At 40.8% G+C, this 12,415-nt stretch overlaps 1 protein-coding gene across 7 annotated transcripts in view; it reads left to right on the forward strand.

Annotated features, from left to right (window-relative positions):
* The window catches only part of FRMPD4 (FERM and PDZ domain containing 4), a 437,016-nt gene that overhangs the window by 231,361 nt on the left and 193,240 nt on the right, over window positions 1-12,415 (forward strand). The window contains exon 1 of one of the 7 annotated variants that reach the window (XM_048860734.2): window positions 10,753-10,781. The exons of the other annotated variants lie outside the window; for them this stretch is intronic. Coding sequence (XP_048716691.2) covers window positions 10,768-10,781 — 14 coding nt within the window. The 5' untranslated portion in view covers window positions 10,753-10,767. Of the gene's footprint in view, window positions 1-10,752; window positions 10,782-12,415 lie in introns of those variants that run through there. 7 annotated transcript variants of the gene reach the window in all.

Genomic DNA, 12,415 nt, shown 5'->3' on the forward strand with positions numbered 1-12,415 from the left:
TTAAAGTTCCAATATCCGGAAACTTAACATGGCTGTGCTGTCCTATTGAACAAATGAGAAATTCTCCTCTCTGACAGTTGAAAGGAGCGGTTCTCAAGCTGTGGGTCAGGACCCCAAAGTGGGTCACAACCCCATTTTAATGAGGTTGCCAGGACTGGCTTAGACTTGCTGGGGGCCAGGGCTGAAGCCAAAGCCCGAGCCCCACTGTCCGGGGCCAAAGCTGAAGCCTGGGGCTGAAGCCCTTGGGCTTTGGTCCCCTCACCCAGGGAGATGAGGTTCAGGCAGGCTCAAGCTTCAGTCCCCCCACCTGGGGTCGTGTAGTAATTTTTGTTGTCAGAAGGGGATCACGGTGCAATGAAGTTTGAAAGCATTGATCCTTAAGCTGTGGTCTAGGAACAACTGTTGGTGATTTTGGGAGAGCTAGCTGGTCACATGATGCTAACTGTGTTACATGTTTCCAGCTACTAAATTGCATTAAAAACAGTTGCAAATACCCTAATGTTGCTAAGCAATCATTGTAGTTGTCACAGGGATGTTATGTGAATGGGAAGGGAGGTGGTCTACATGATCGTGAATGGGAGGGGTGGCATCCATTAGACAGTCTGTGTGTGTTAAGATGTGGTCTATGCTGTGACCAACTTTAAAACTCCCTGGTGTAAAACTCCCATTTCTAGCTTTGATGGGTTGCAAGATGTTGGGCCTGAAACCTTTCACTGGTCCATGACTGAATATTCCCCATACAGGGCATGTGTGATTTTGAAGAGGGACATTCCATATTTGAGGGAAAATAAAACATTTGTGTCATCTGTTTTTAAAGGTAGCTGTATGGAACTGCTCAGAGGCTGGTAATATTAGAAATGGTCCTGATGGAGATGGATTGGTGGGTAGAGTGAGGGTGAAGTAGTTACAGATGCATAATAAATGCGGTTTATAGCATGAAGCTGCATTTTTCACGTAGGTAACTTTTCGTCTCGTTTGATGTGTGTGATATCAGTACTTATCTGGTAAATAACAGAGACCATAAGAATTATAATTTTTTAAACTTTATTTAAATAACCTGAGGGGGATGAAAGCAAAAAAATGACCAAATTGGAGGGGGGAGAAAAAAAGAAGGATGTCACACAATTACTGGTTCCATATTAGTGCCGTTCAACCTGTTCTAGCGATATCCTGGATGAGCAGGGGTGTGTGTGGGTGTGTGTGTCTTGTAATGCCAGAAGGGATGTATGTGTCTCTTTGTTGCTGTGCTGTCCTTTATTTCACACTGCTTGCTCTCTGATGATGCAAGATGAACAAACAGTTCTCAATAAACATAGCCATGTATTCTCATCCTGAATATGCCAGGATTTAGTGTATATACATACATCGTATTAATTCAGATGGGTGTTTAAATATGCAGATTTTCAAACGGAGGTGAAAACTGCTTTTGCCGATCACTAAACATGTGAGCAAGATAGTGAATATCAGAAGAAATCTGTCTTGAAAATATTTGCAGAAGCTTTGATCTTTTCATCAGGCTCATCTTCAGAAGGGTGAATGTGCAACATCCTCCATGTGGTGCTGGGGCTTGTCAGCACTGCTGCAGGTCAGCCGGAGGCGCTTTCTGGTGACAATAGGACGTTCATCCTGGACTGGAGATGCTGCTCCTGGAGTACTCTCAACCACTAGGAGTCAGTTCCCCTGCATGACAGCACGCTGCATTGGCACTAGATTGCTGGGCTGTCTTTGCTTTTGGTTTTTAATCCGTTTTAATATTGAAACCTGGTCTATAGTAATAGTGTATTTTGCCCCGGAGACTTTTTGTCTAGCTCAGAAGAGTAGTTTTAATGATACGGAAACTCCCAATATGATGATGCTGTTCTGCTGTGTTATATGAAAGCAAGATAAAGCACAGGTGCTTGGATATGCAGCCCGGTGTATTAAAATAAATCGGAATAAAAGTGCTAGTTTAGAGAATATCAGGATAAATAGTCTTTTTCTTAATAAAAAAAAGTCTAAAATTGCCTGCTTGATGCTGAGCCAAAGGACATGATACTATCTTTTAATTAAGATGGCACTTCATTTATTTTCATGCAACATTAAGTTAATCTGTTCCAATTGAGTCCAAACCAGAGAAAAAAATTTTCAGACTTTTAAGCCATAAGGTCCTTTCTATATTAATGTCTGGAGTCCGATTGTAATTTTACACAGAGAGGGGAAGGCTGACATTGAAGCAAAACCAAAGCTACTGGACCAATTGATAACAAATAGTCACTGCAGAATATTCACAGTAACTGCATACTTTCATTTATCTGTGTTGTTTGACGGATAGGCATATTTTCCCTCCAGCGTTGTCCTCAGTGGAAAAATTGATTGTGCTTAGGTTGTACAAGATAAATGTAAAATTTCCAATAAATAAATAAATAGAATTAAATTCAGAAGTACCTCTGCTTTTGTAGTCAATATGTGGAGTTTATGTCTTGGCAATGACTAACTTCTATTATGTCGTAATTCTGGAGTAAATCAGTTGGAAGATAAATGAGTTACTTTCTCTGGTATAAGCTAGAGCAGAATTTGACCCAATGTATTTATCTGGTTCCTGGGTCTAATGTAAATTGGAAGAGGATTGGTTTGCAGAGCAGAGTTTGAAATATTTGAAAGGGTTGACCTCACATTGGGAATTGAGGTCTGAGACCATCTCTTGGGATGGCATCACAGGACATAAACTGAGCAAGTTTTTGCCCTTAGAAAACAGGATACTCTTGTTTGTTCTTGGGCAAGCTTTATATGACAGTTCTGGGGACCAGCAATCTTAGACAGTTAAAATGCATGCAGATACAATCTGCTTTTCAAAAGACCTCCACATTTAAATAGCTAGCTGCAGATTTTATAGTAGTTAAAGATTTCTAATCTGAAGGTTTTCTGTTCATTCTACAAGCTTATTTACATACAAGAAAAGAGAGACAAAAAACCCCAGAATTGAATAGTTCATAGAGTTGCCTTTTTCATGTACAAACACTCATCACATCAGAAGTTCCCATCACTGATACAGAAGCATGTAGACAGTCCAAGGAGGAAGATCCTTCTCTCATTCACTATCCCTATTTTGTATATTGCAGTCTACTCATTCCTGTCTGTTTTCAGCAGCACAGAGCAACTTGAGTTTGTTTTCATCAGTTTCTCTGCTTTCTGCTCTGATTTGAATTATCCAAATTCTAACTCTGGGACAATATTTCTCTCCCTTCTCCTCAGTACTTCCTTTCACAGTTCCCCTCTGATCATACTGTTAATTCTGAGGAGTAGGAAGAAAACTTGTCCCAGAATCAGATTTTGGATAATTGAAACTTTGAACGACTATAAAACCTTGAGTAAAGAGACATTTCATCACCTTTCTCACAACCATGGTATAGTACCTATAACATCTGTAAATCACAAATGTTGATGTTCCCCATGATGTGTCTCCCAGGGTGCTCTCAGTGTCTCCCTCTTTGATTCGCAAAAAGAACAGGAGGACTTGTGGCACCTTAGAGACTAACAAATTTATTTGAGCATAAGCTTTCGTGAGCTACAGCTACAGCTCACTTCATCGGATGCATTCATGTCAAGGTTCCTTCCCCACTCTGAACTGTAGGGTACAGATGTGGGGACCCGCATGAAAACCTCCCTGAGCTTATTTTTGCCAGCTTAGGTTAAAACTTCCCCAAGGTACAAACTATTTTACCTTTTGCCCTTGGACTTTATTGTTGCCAATAAAGACCACAAAGTGTCTAACAAATATAATGTCTTTCCCCCCCAAATCCTCCCAAACCCTACACCCCCTTTCCTGGGGAAGGCTTGATAAAAATCCTCACCAATTTGCATAGGTGAACACAGACCCAAACCCTTGGATCTTAAGAACAATGAAAAAGCAATCAGGTTCTTAAAACAAGAATTTTAATTGAAGAAAAAGTAAAAGAATCACCTCTGTAAAATCAGGATGGTAAATACCTTACAGGGTAATCAGATTCAACACATAGAGAATCCCTCTAGGCAAAACCTTAAGTTACAAAAAGATACAAAAACAGGAATATACATTCCATTCAGCACAGCTTATTTTATCAGCCATTTAAACAAAACAGAATCTAACGCATATCTAGCTAGATTACTTACTAAGTTCTAAGACTCCATTCCTTTTCTGTTCCCGACAAAAGCATCACTGAAAGCATCCAATGAAGTGAGCCGTAGCTCACGAAAGCTTATGCTCAAATAAATTTGTTAGCCTCTAAGGTGCCACAAGTGCTCCTTTTCTTTTTGTGAATACAGACTAACACGGCTGCTACTCTGAAACCTCTTTGATTCATCTGTCATGGGTCATCTGTAAACCATGGACAAAATTGGTGGCAAAGGTTTTTCATAGATTTTAAAGCCAGAAGGGACCATCATGACTTTCTAGTCTAACCTCCTGATCTTCATCTGTTAATTTCTGTATGAAGCCCCTAACTTCACTTTGAGTTACAGTGTTTCTTTTAGAAAGAGATCCAATCGTGATTTAAAGAGCTCAGGTGATGAAGAATCCATTACATCCCTAGGTAATTGTTCCAAAGGTTAATTACCTGCACTGTTAAAAACTTGCACCTTATTTCTAGGCTGGATTTGTCTAGCATCAGCTTCCAACTACGACGACTTGTTATGCTTTTCTCTGCTATTTTAAAGAGCCATCTGCTATCAGAATTCTCTTCCTAGTGAAAGCACTTGTAGGCCATGTTCAAGTCACCTCTTAACCTTCTCTTGGATAAAGTAAATAGATTGAACTAGGGTACTTAGGGGCCATTAGTGCAGGACAAAAGATTAGTCAATACAATCTTATTAAACCATTCACAGTGTCAGTTGTCCCTAAAGGCTGCAGGACACCCACTGCTAGATACCCAGTAGGTCCCCCTCACCTCAAACTGAAGGAGGCAATGGTCAGTGCATGGCAGATGAGTAATATCTATTCCAGCTTCCACTCTTTTTTTGTGATTACTTTTTATTGACTTTTATATGAAAAAAAAAAGCAAAAAAATTGTACCTTTTTGTCTGTCTCCAAATACTACGTGCATCCCAGGATCGCTGACAGACTTGTGCAATTTTACAGCTCATCGAAGCTGCAAAGCCTGACAGTACAAAACCAAACAATACTATGTAGACATAACACATTAGGGTGGGGATTATAGTAGTAAAATAGGAGAAGACAGATAGAAACAGGAAAATTAGGGAAGAAAGGGATGAGGGAGAGGTTTCTGTACAACAGATCCACAATGTGCCGAACCAAAAGCACTGTCAGCCTTGGTAACTGCAGCACCACTGTCATGAAGAATAAGGTCTGCCTGCCTAGAGTTTCAGTGCTGGAGGGAGACAGGTTTGATGTAGTGGTTAACTTTTCTGACATTTATCCAGAAGTCAAAGCCCCCATTAGGTTTGGTACATTAAAATTTGACCCTCCAACCTTTAAAAAGGATTCACCGTTAGCTACTGCTTTGCCATTGCTTATGTCTATTTCCTGGATAACTACAATTGCGCACATTTTTAAAAATAAAAAACATTGTATTGAATGTAAGCTTGGATACAGGAAAACATCTGATAGGACCCAAAATACGGAGGTCCCCTAGCCTTCCCACAATTCTTCTCCAAATTTACAACTAAGCCTAATTCTATTTCTTTTCCATTTGCGTTGACTATCTAATGTATCTATCTGTACAACCCTGAGTACTCCAGCAGGAGTGGGGGGGGGCTTATAAATCAAATGATTTTATTATTCAGAAGGACTTTACAGTTTTTCTTCAGCAATCCCCTATCCCCTCTATGTCAATATCAACAGTAGAACAAGTTTATCGCCATCTGTGTGCGGTAAATCATACTGTCTCGGAAAAGTGAAATGAGAGTGCAGTGCCTGAAGGAATATTTCAGTTTGTCATCCTGCGCAAAGAAAAAGAGTCTCTTCACTTTACTATTCCTCCAAGAAAGAAATAGAGAATAAAATGCCCGAGATTAATATTGCTCCTGGTACATCATTCAAAGCCTTCCCTTAAGATGGGAAATAAAGATCATACCGCTTGTGCTTGTGGTCCTTCTTTCCTGTGAATTTCTCTACATGACTGCATAGCATCAACAAAGCAGCCAAATATACTGGCATTGGGGTGGAGTTTGATTTATGTTGTACTTTAAATATGATTTTTAAAAGGAAGAAAGGGGATTTTTTTATTTGTTAGGAATTGTATATATTTACAAGAAATGAAGGCTTCCCAAAGGACTTATCAATCAAATCACAACCCATGTATGTGAGGGTTTTTTTTTATGACTTCAAATGTGTGGCCTTTTTTAAAACAATCTACTGATGCTGCTACGTGAGACACAAGTTGTTGTCGCTGTAACTGGACTTTGGCAAGATTAAAAAAAAATCGAACATCAAAAGACAAGCCTCCAAGTGTAAGTGTGTGATATGATGTAAGTAGTATCAAGTGTTTCGTGCCTTAAAGGGGAGTCCCCCACACGAAGAAAGTTAAAATGTAGAGGCACGCTCCAATCCAATGCTCTGGCAAACTGTAAAAGGGGATTTAAGGGCACTGAAACAGGAATGGAATATGCTTTTCAAGCTTCAGCTATGGTAAACGTTTGATGAAAGTTTAGATTTAAAAACCAAAGGTAACCCCCCTAATAGTGATGGAAAACTTTGTGCTTGAGCTTATTTATATCCAAATAGAAATGTTGTTGTGATCAGTATTGGCTTGGGTTATGTGCTTCATTCATACATACATAAAAATAAGAGGTTGCAGTGGAAAATTCTGAGCCATATTTCACTCAAAGATGTGTGTGAAGCTAGACAGGTTTACTGGCCTCCTTCCAAAAAAAAGGTCTTTCTACTTTGCCTGTTTTATTCGTTAGATCAATGGGTATTGTCTTCCGGTAGAATAGAAAAGTGTTTTATTTTCGTTACCTTACAAGTAAAAGAATAAGTAATAGGATTAAGTACAAATCAGCCTTAATTGCATGAATGTAATGAGGAGAGACATTGAACAATTTCACAGAACGTGAAGAATTTTCATGGGTTTTTTCTAAAGTTGAGTAAATTCATTTGGTTAGGGGAGCCATAAACTAGAGCTGTCTTTCTTTCGTTAGTTGAATGACTGGCCCTTTTCCTTGGGTTGAGGTTGCCTTCCCAAAGTACAGTGATGAAGAGAAACTTTCCCTGAAGGTCACCCTCTTCTGTTTCAGAAGCTGGTGCATCTTTCAAAAGAGACTAGTAATTGTTTTCACTAAGCCGAAACAGGCAAAAAGTCCAGATAAATCAGGCTATTTCAATGAAACTTGGACACAGAGAAAGGAAATAGCATTTTGAAAGTAGTTTAGAATACTTAGCCTCAATTGGCTTATCAAATCAGATACCATGTGATGAATGAGATGCATGATTTAAGGAGGAAAATACAGATTAAGAAAAGAACTCTAATACAGTTGTTCATACGTAATCATCTAGTATCACTATGTTAAAGATGTGTCCATTGAAAAGCAAACGGTAATGAAAACGTGTAGTGTGAGAACATGCTTTTTTCTACCGACTGGTTTATTTGCTTTCAGCAGTTAGTCTCTTAAAATCATAGCAAAGGATTAAAGTGTTCTGATAAGAATATTGAATCACAAGATAGTTTATATTAACCACTAGAAGTTACTAGAATGAATTAATGCGTAGCCAGAGTTTAGCTGAGTATGAACTTCATCAAGGGCCCAGTCCTGTCAATGCTTGATATGCAGAGCTCTCTTGAAGTCCTTGGTATTTTTAAGCCTGGAGTAATTTAAATGTTTGCCCCGCAATTTTGGAGATGAAGATATTTTAACATGGATGGACTAATGGAATTTGTGTCATTCCATATGCTGCAACATGAGAAATTAGCAGCCACAACAGTTAGCTGTGTACTCCTTTTGTAGTAATGAAAATCCTGGCACAAAGAACAGCTGTCAGATTCTACATACACCTGCACAAACAAGCGCATGCTCTGCACTTCATGCACCTTTGCACTAACGCCTTTCACAAAATATAATCTGCAAGCCTCTAGTTTTCTTTGTTATAATTTAATCAGAATTTAAAATTAGCCTCTCCAAATTTCTAATTGTTTGTACATGCACACTCACATGCACAAAATAATTGTAGGAAATATTTGTATTTTTGTAACAAATCCCTCCCCCCCCCCCCAAAAAAAAAAAAACCCACACACCTTAGTTTATCTTACATTTTTGCCAGGGTAGGTTGGCCCTCCGACATCCTCACAGATGCAGGAACTAATTTCCTGGCAGGAACTGTGGAAAGCCTTTTGGAAGCTCATGGGGTGAATCACTTGGTTGCCACCCCTTACCGTCATCAAACAAATGGCCTGGAGGACAAGTTTAATGGAATGTTGGGGGCCATGATACCTAAATTCGTAAATGAGCACTCCAATGATTGGGACCTAGTGTTGCAGCAGTTGCTCTTTGCCTACAGAGCTGTACCACATCCCAGTTTAGGGTTTTCACCATTTGAACTTGTATATGGCCGCGAAGTTAAGGGGCTGTTACAGTTGGTGAAGCAGTAATGGGAGGGGTTTACACCTTCTCCAGGAACTAACATTCTGGACTTTGTAACAACCTACAAAACACCCTCCGAACCTCTTTAGCCCCTGCTAAAGAAAACCTACAGGATGCTCAAAAAGAGCAAAAAGCCTGGTATGATAAACATGCCAGAGAGCGTTCCTTCAAAGTAGGGGACCAGGTCATGGTCTTAAAGGCGCTCAGGCCCATAAAATGGAAGCATCGTGGGAAGGGCCATTCACGGTCCAGGAGTGCCTGGGAGCTGTTAATTTCACTGCCTAGTATGCCAGTAAGTCTGTCTGCCTTGGTACAGCCAGTTAATGAGAGATATTGCATTGATGCGATTTTTAACAAATAGATTTTATTTTCTGGAGAACATTTTTTAACTATCTGACTTGAGAGAGAGAGAGAGAGAGAGAGAAAATACACATCATGGGAGTAAGTTATGAGTTGTTAAAGTGTAATCATTCTTGTTCATAGGGTAACTGTGAACTATAAACTAATGAGGTCCAAACAGCCTGATGACTGCAAATATTGACAGTCTAACAATAATTTACAGATCCTCAGCCATCACCTGCCAAGTCTCACACTGCATGAGGTGTTAATGTACATGACAGGGCTAATGACCATGTACTGTACCCAGAAGCACACCACCCCAAGGCATTCACTTAGATCTGGTCTACACCTAAAAATTAGGTCTAGCTTGCTATGTCACTCAGGTGTAGGGGATGACAAGAACAAAATATCAGGAGACATGGGGGGGGAGCCACAGGCTCTCCCCCCAACCAGGGCCGGCTGTAGGTTTTTTGCTGCCCCAAGTGGGGGGTGGGAGGAAAGCTGGAGTGCTGCCGAAGCAAGATATCGGGGCAAATGGTGTCCCGACCGTACATCAGTCCGGACGCTGGACAAACCACTAAATATCGGGACAGTACCAATTTTATCGGGACATCTGGTCACCCTTCTCAGGTGTGTAAAAAATTCACATCTCTGAGACAAACAGTTAAGCCAACCTAAGCCCCAGCCAGTGGTCACCACTCGTTCAATGACCAAATTCTTCCGTCGACCTACCTACCTCCTCTTAAGGGAGGGGCTTAACTACAGTGATGGAAAAACCCCTTGCATTGCTATAGTAAGTGCCTACACTACAGAGCTACAGTAGGATAGTTGCAGCTCCACAGGAGTGCCACTGTAGCGCTTATAGCATAGACATACCCATACTAACTTGCAGAGATGCCTTTTTGGTAGTGATGTGGACATCAAAGCGAACCAAATTGTGCTCCATCACAGCTGTGCAATGCCACTGAATTTGACAACTTCAGTGGGCTTGCATGGGTGAAACTGAGAGCATAACTGAACTCCATGGGTGAAATCCCTGATGGTGAAATCAATAACAAAACTCCCTTTGCCCTCGAGGTCAGGATTTCACTCTCTGTCTTTTATAATAGTGATGCAAAAATTCCAGTTCTAACAGATAGGTTCTGTGTTCTTAGGTGCTCTTGTGGGAATTGTTTATAGGCATCAAAGGACAGAATTTTTTCCCTTAACTTCAAGATGAAGGATTTAAAATGACGTATTTACAGTAATTCATTTTCATTTTCTAAGCATAACCAGCTTGTTCTACTGGAGAAATTATTAGTTGATAGATAGAAAAGTATTCAAAAGGCATGTGAATTTGTGATCTTCAAATAAATCAAATGAATGGACCAATTTAGCCTTGATCAGTTTAATATTCCTTTTTATTTTACATCTGCAATTTATCTTAAAAAGCTCTCAAATACTTGGAAACATTTTTTAAAAAATCAATTATTAAACATTTGTACATCAACTTACAGTATAAAAGTTGCAAAATAAGGTTACGTGCATGAAACAGATCTGAAAATTAAAGAAGTGGGAGGGGGGTGTGTGTGATGAAAGTATCTGGGTTGGCATGAGATTATTCACTCTTTTTTCTGTATTTATGAAGAATTCTTACATGGGTTTCAAAAATTCTCTGCTTTCAGTTTGAATCTGTCAGTCACAGAAAATTTTTACCTTCTCCTTTGTTTTGGTTTCTTTAACTTTGTTTCTGTCTATTTAACTAGGAAAGAAAGAAATAATGGAGCTGACATAGAAGACATAGGGGACATGTACAAGAGAGGAAGTATGGCCTGGTGGTTAGGGTGTTAGCCTGGCACTTAGGAGCCCAAGTTCAATTCTCTCTCTGCTGGAGACTTCATGTATGATCTTGGGTAAGTCACTAAGGGCTTGTCTCCATGGTGCCACTAGTGCAAACTAGATGGGTGTGACTGTATAGAGCACTCTAACTGCTCCTTGTAGACCCAGCTGGCACGAACTAAAAGGTACCTAGTTCATAGACCTATTTGAAACATGGCTGTATCAACGTGAACTATCTTTTGGCATGGTCTACACAGGGCACTCAGAGCACAACGCATAGCAACTCGCAGAAGCTACTAGATCGCACGCCCTGGTTCTCATGGGTGACTTTAATCATCCTGATATCTGTTGGGAGAGCACTACAGCGGTGCACAGACAATCCAGGAAGTTTTTGGAAAATGTAGGGGACAATTTCCTGGTGCAAGTGCTGGAGGAGCCAACTGGGGGAGAGCTTTTCTTGACCTGCTGCTCACAAACCGGGAAGAATTAGTAGGGGAAGCAAAAGTGGATGGGAATCCCTATTGAGATTACAGGGACAAACCATCCCGATATGTTGAAAGAATAGTAAATATGGCAGGTGACCAGCTTGGCTTAACAGTGAAATCCTTGCGGATCTTAAACATAAAAAAGAAGCTTACAAGATGTGGAAGATTGGACAAATGACCAGGGAAGAGTATAAAAATTGCTCGGGCATGTAGGAATGAAATCAGGAGGGCCAAATAGCACCTGGAGCTGCAGCTAGCAAGAGATGTTAAGAGTAACAAGAAGGGTTTCTTCAGGTATGTTAGCAACAAGAAGAAAGCCAAGGAAAGTGTGGGCCCCTTACTGAATGAGGGAGGCAACCTAGTGACAGAGGATGTGGAAAAAGCTAATGTACTCAATGCTTTTTTTGCCTCTGTCTTCACGAACAAGGTCAGCTCCCAGACTGCTGTGCTGGGCAACACAGCATGGGGAGGAGGTGACCAGCCCTCTGTGGAGAAAGAAGTGGTTCGGGACTATTTAGAAAAGCTGGACGTGCACAAGTCCATGGGGCCGGATGCGTTGCATCCAAGAGTGCTAAAGGAGTTGGCGGCTGTGATTGCAGAGCCATTGGCCATTATCTTTAAAAACTCGTGGCAATCGGGGGAAGTCCTGGACGACTGGAAAAAGGCTAATGTAGTGCCCATCTTTAAAAAAGGGAAGGAGGAGGATCCTGGGAACTACAGGCCAGCCAGCCTCACCTCAGTCCCCAGAAAAATCATGGAGCAGGTCCTCAAGGAATCAATCCTGAAGCACTTACACGAGAGGAAAGTGACCAGGAACAGTCAGCATGGATTCACCAAGGGAAGGTCATGCCTGACTAATCTAATCGCCTTCTATGATGAGATTGCTGGTTCTGTGGATGAAGGGAAAGCAGTGGATGTATTGTTTCTTGACTTTAGCAAAGCTTTTGACACGGTCTCCCACAGTATTCTTGTCAGCAAGTTAAAGAAGTATGGGCTGGATGAATGCACTATAAGGAGGGTAGAAAGTTGGCTAGATTGTCGGGCTCAACAGGTAGTGATCAATGGCTCCATGTCTAGATGGCAGCCGGTATCAAGTGGAGTGCCCCAAGGGTCGGTCCTGGGGCTGGTTTTATTCAATATCTTCATAAATGATCTGGAGGATGGTGTGGATTGCACTCTCAGCAAATTTGCGGATGATACTAAACTGGGAGGAGTGGTAGATA

This window comes from Caretta caretta, chromosome 1 (assembly GCF_965140235.1).
Source record: "Caretta caretta isolate rCarCar2 chromosome 1, rCarCar1.hap1, whole genome shotgun sequence".
NCBI classification, from domain to species: Eukaryota; Metazoa; Chordata; order Testudines; family Cheloniidae; genus Caretta; species Caretta caretta.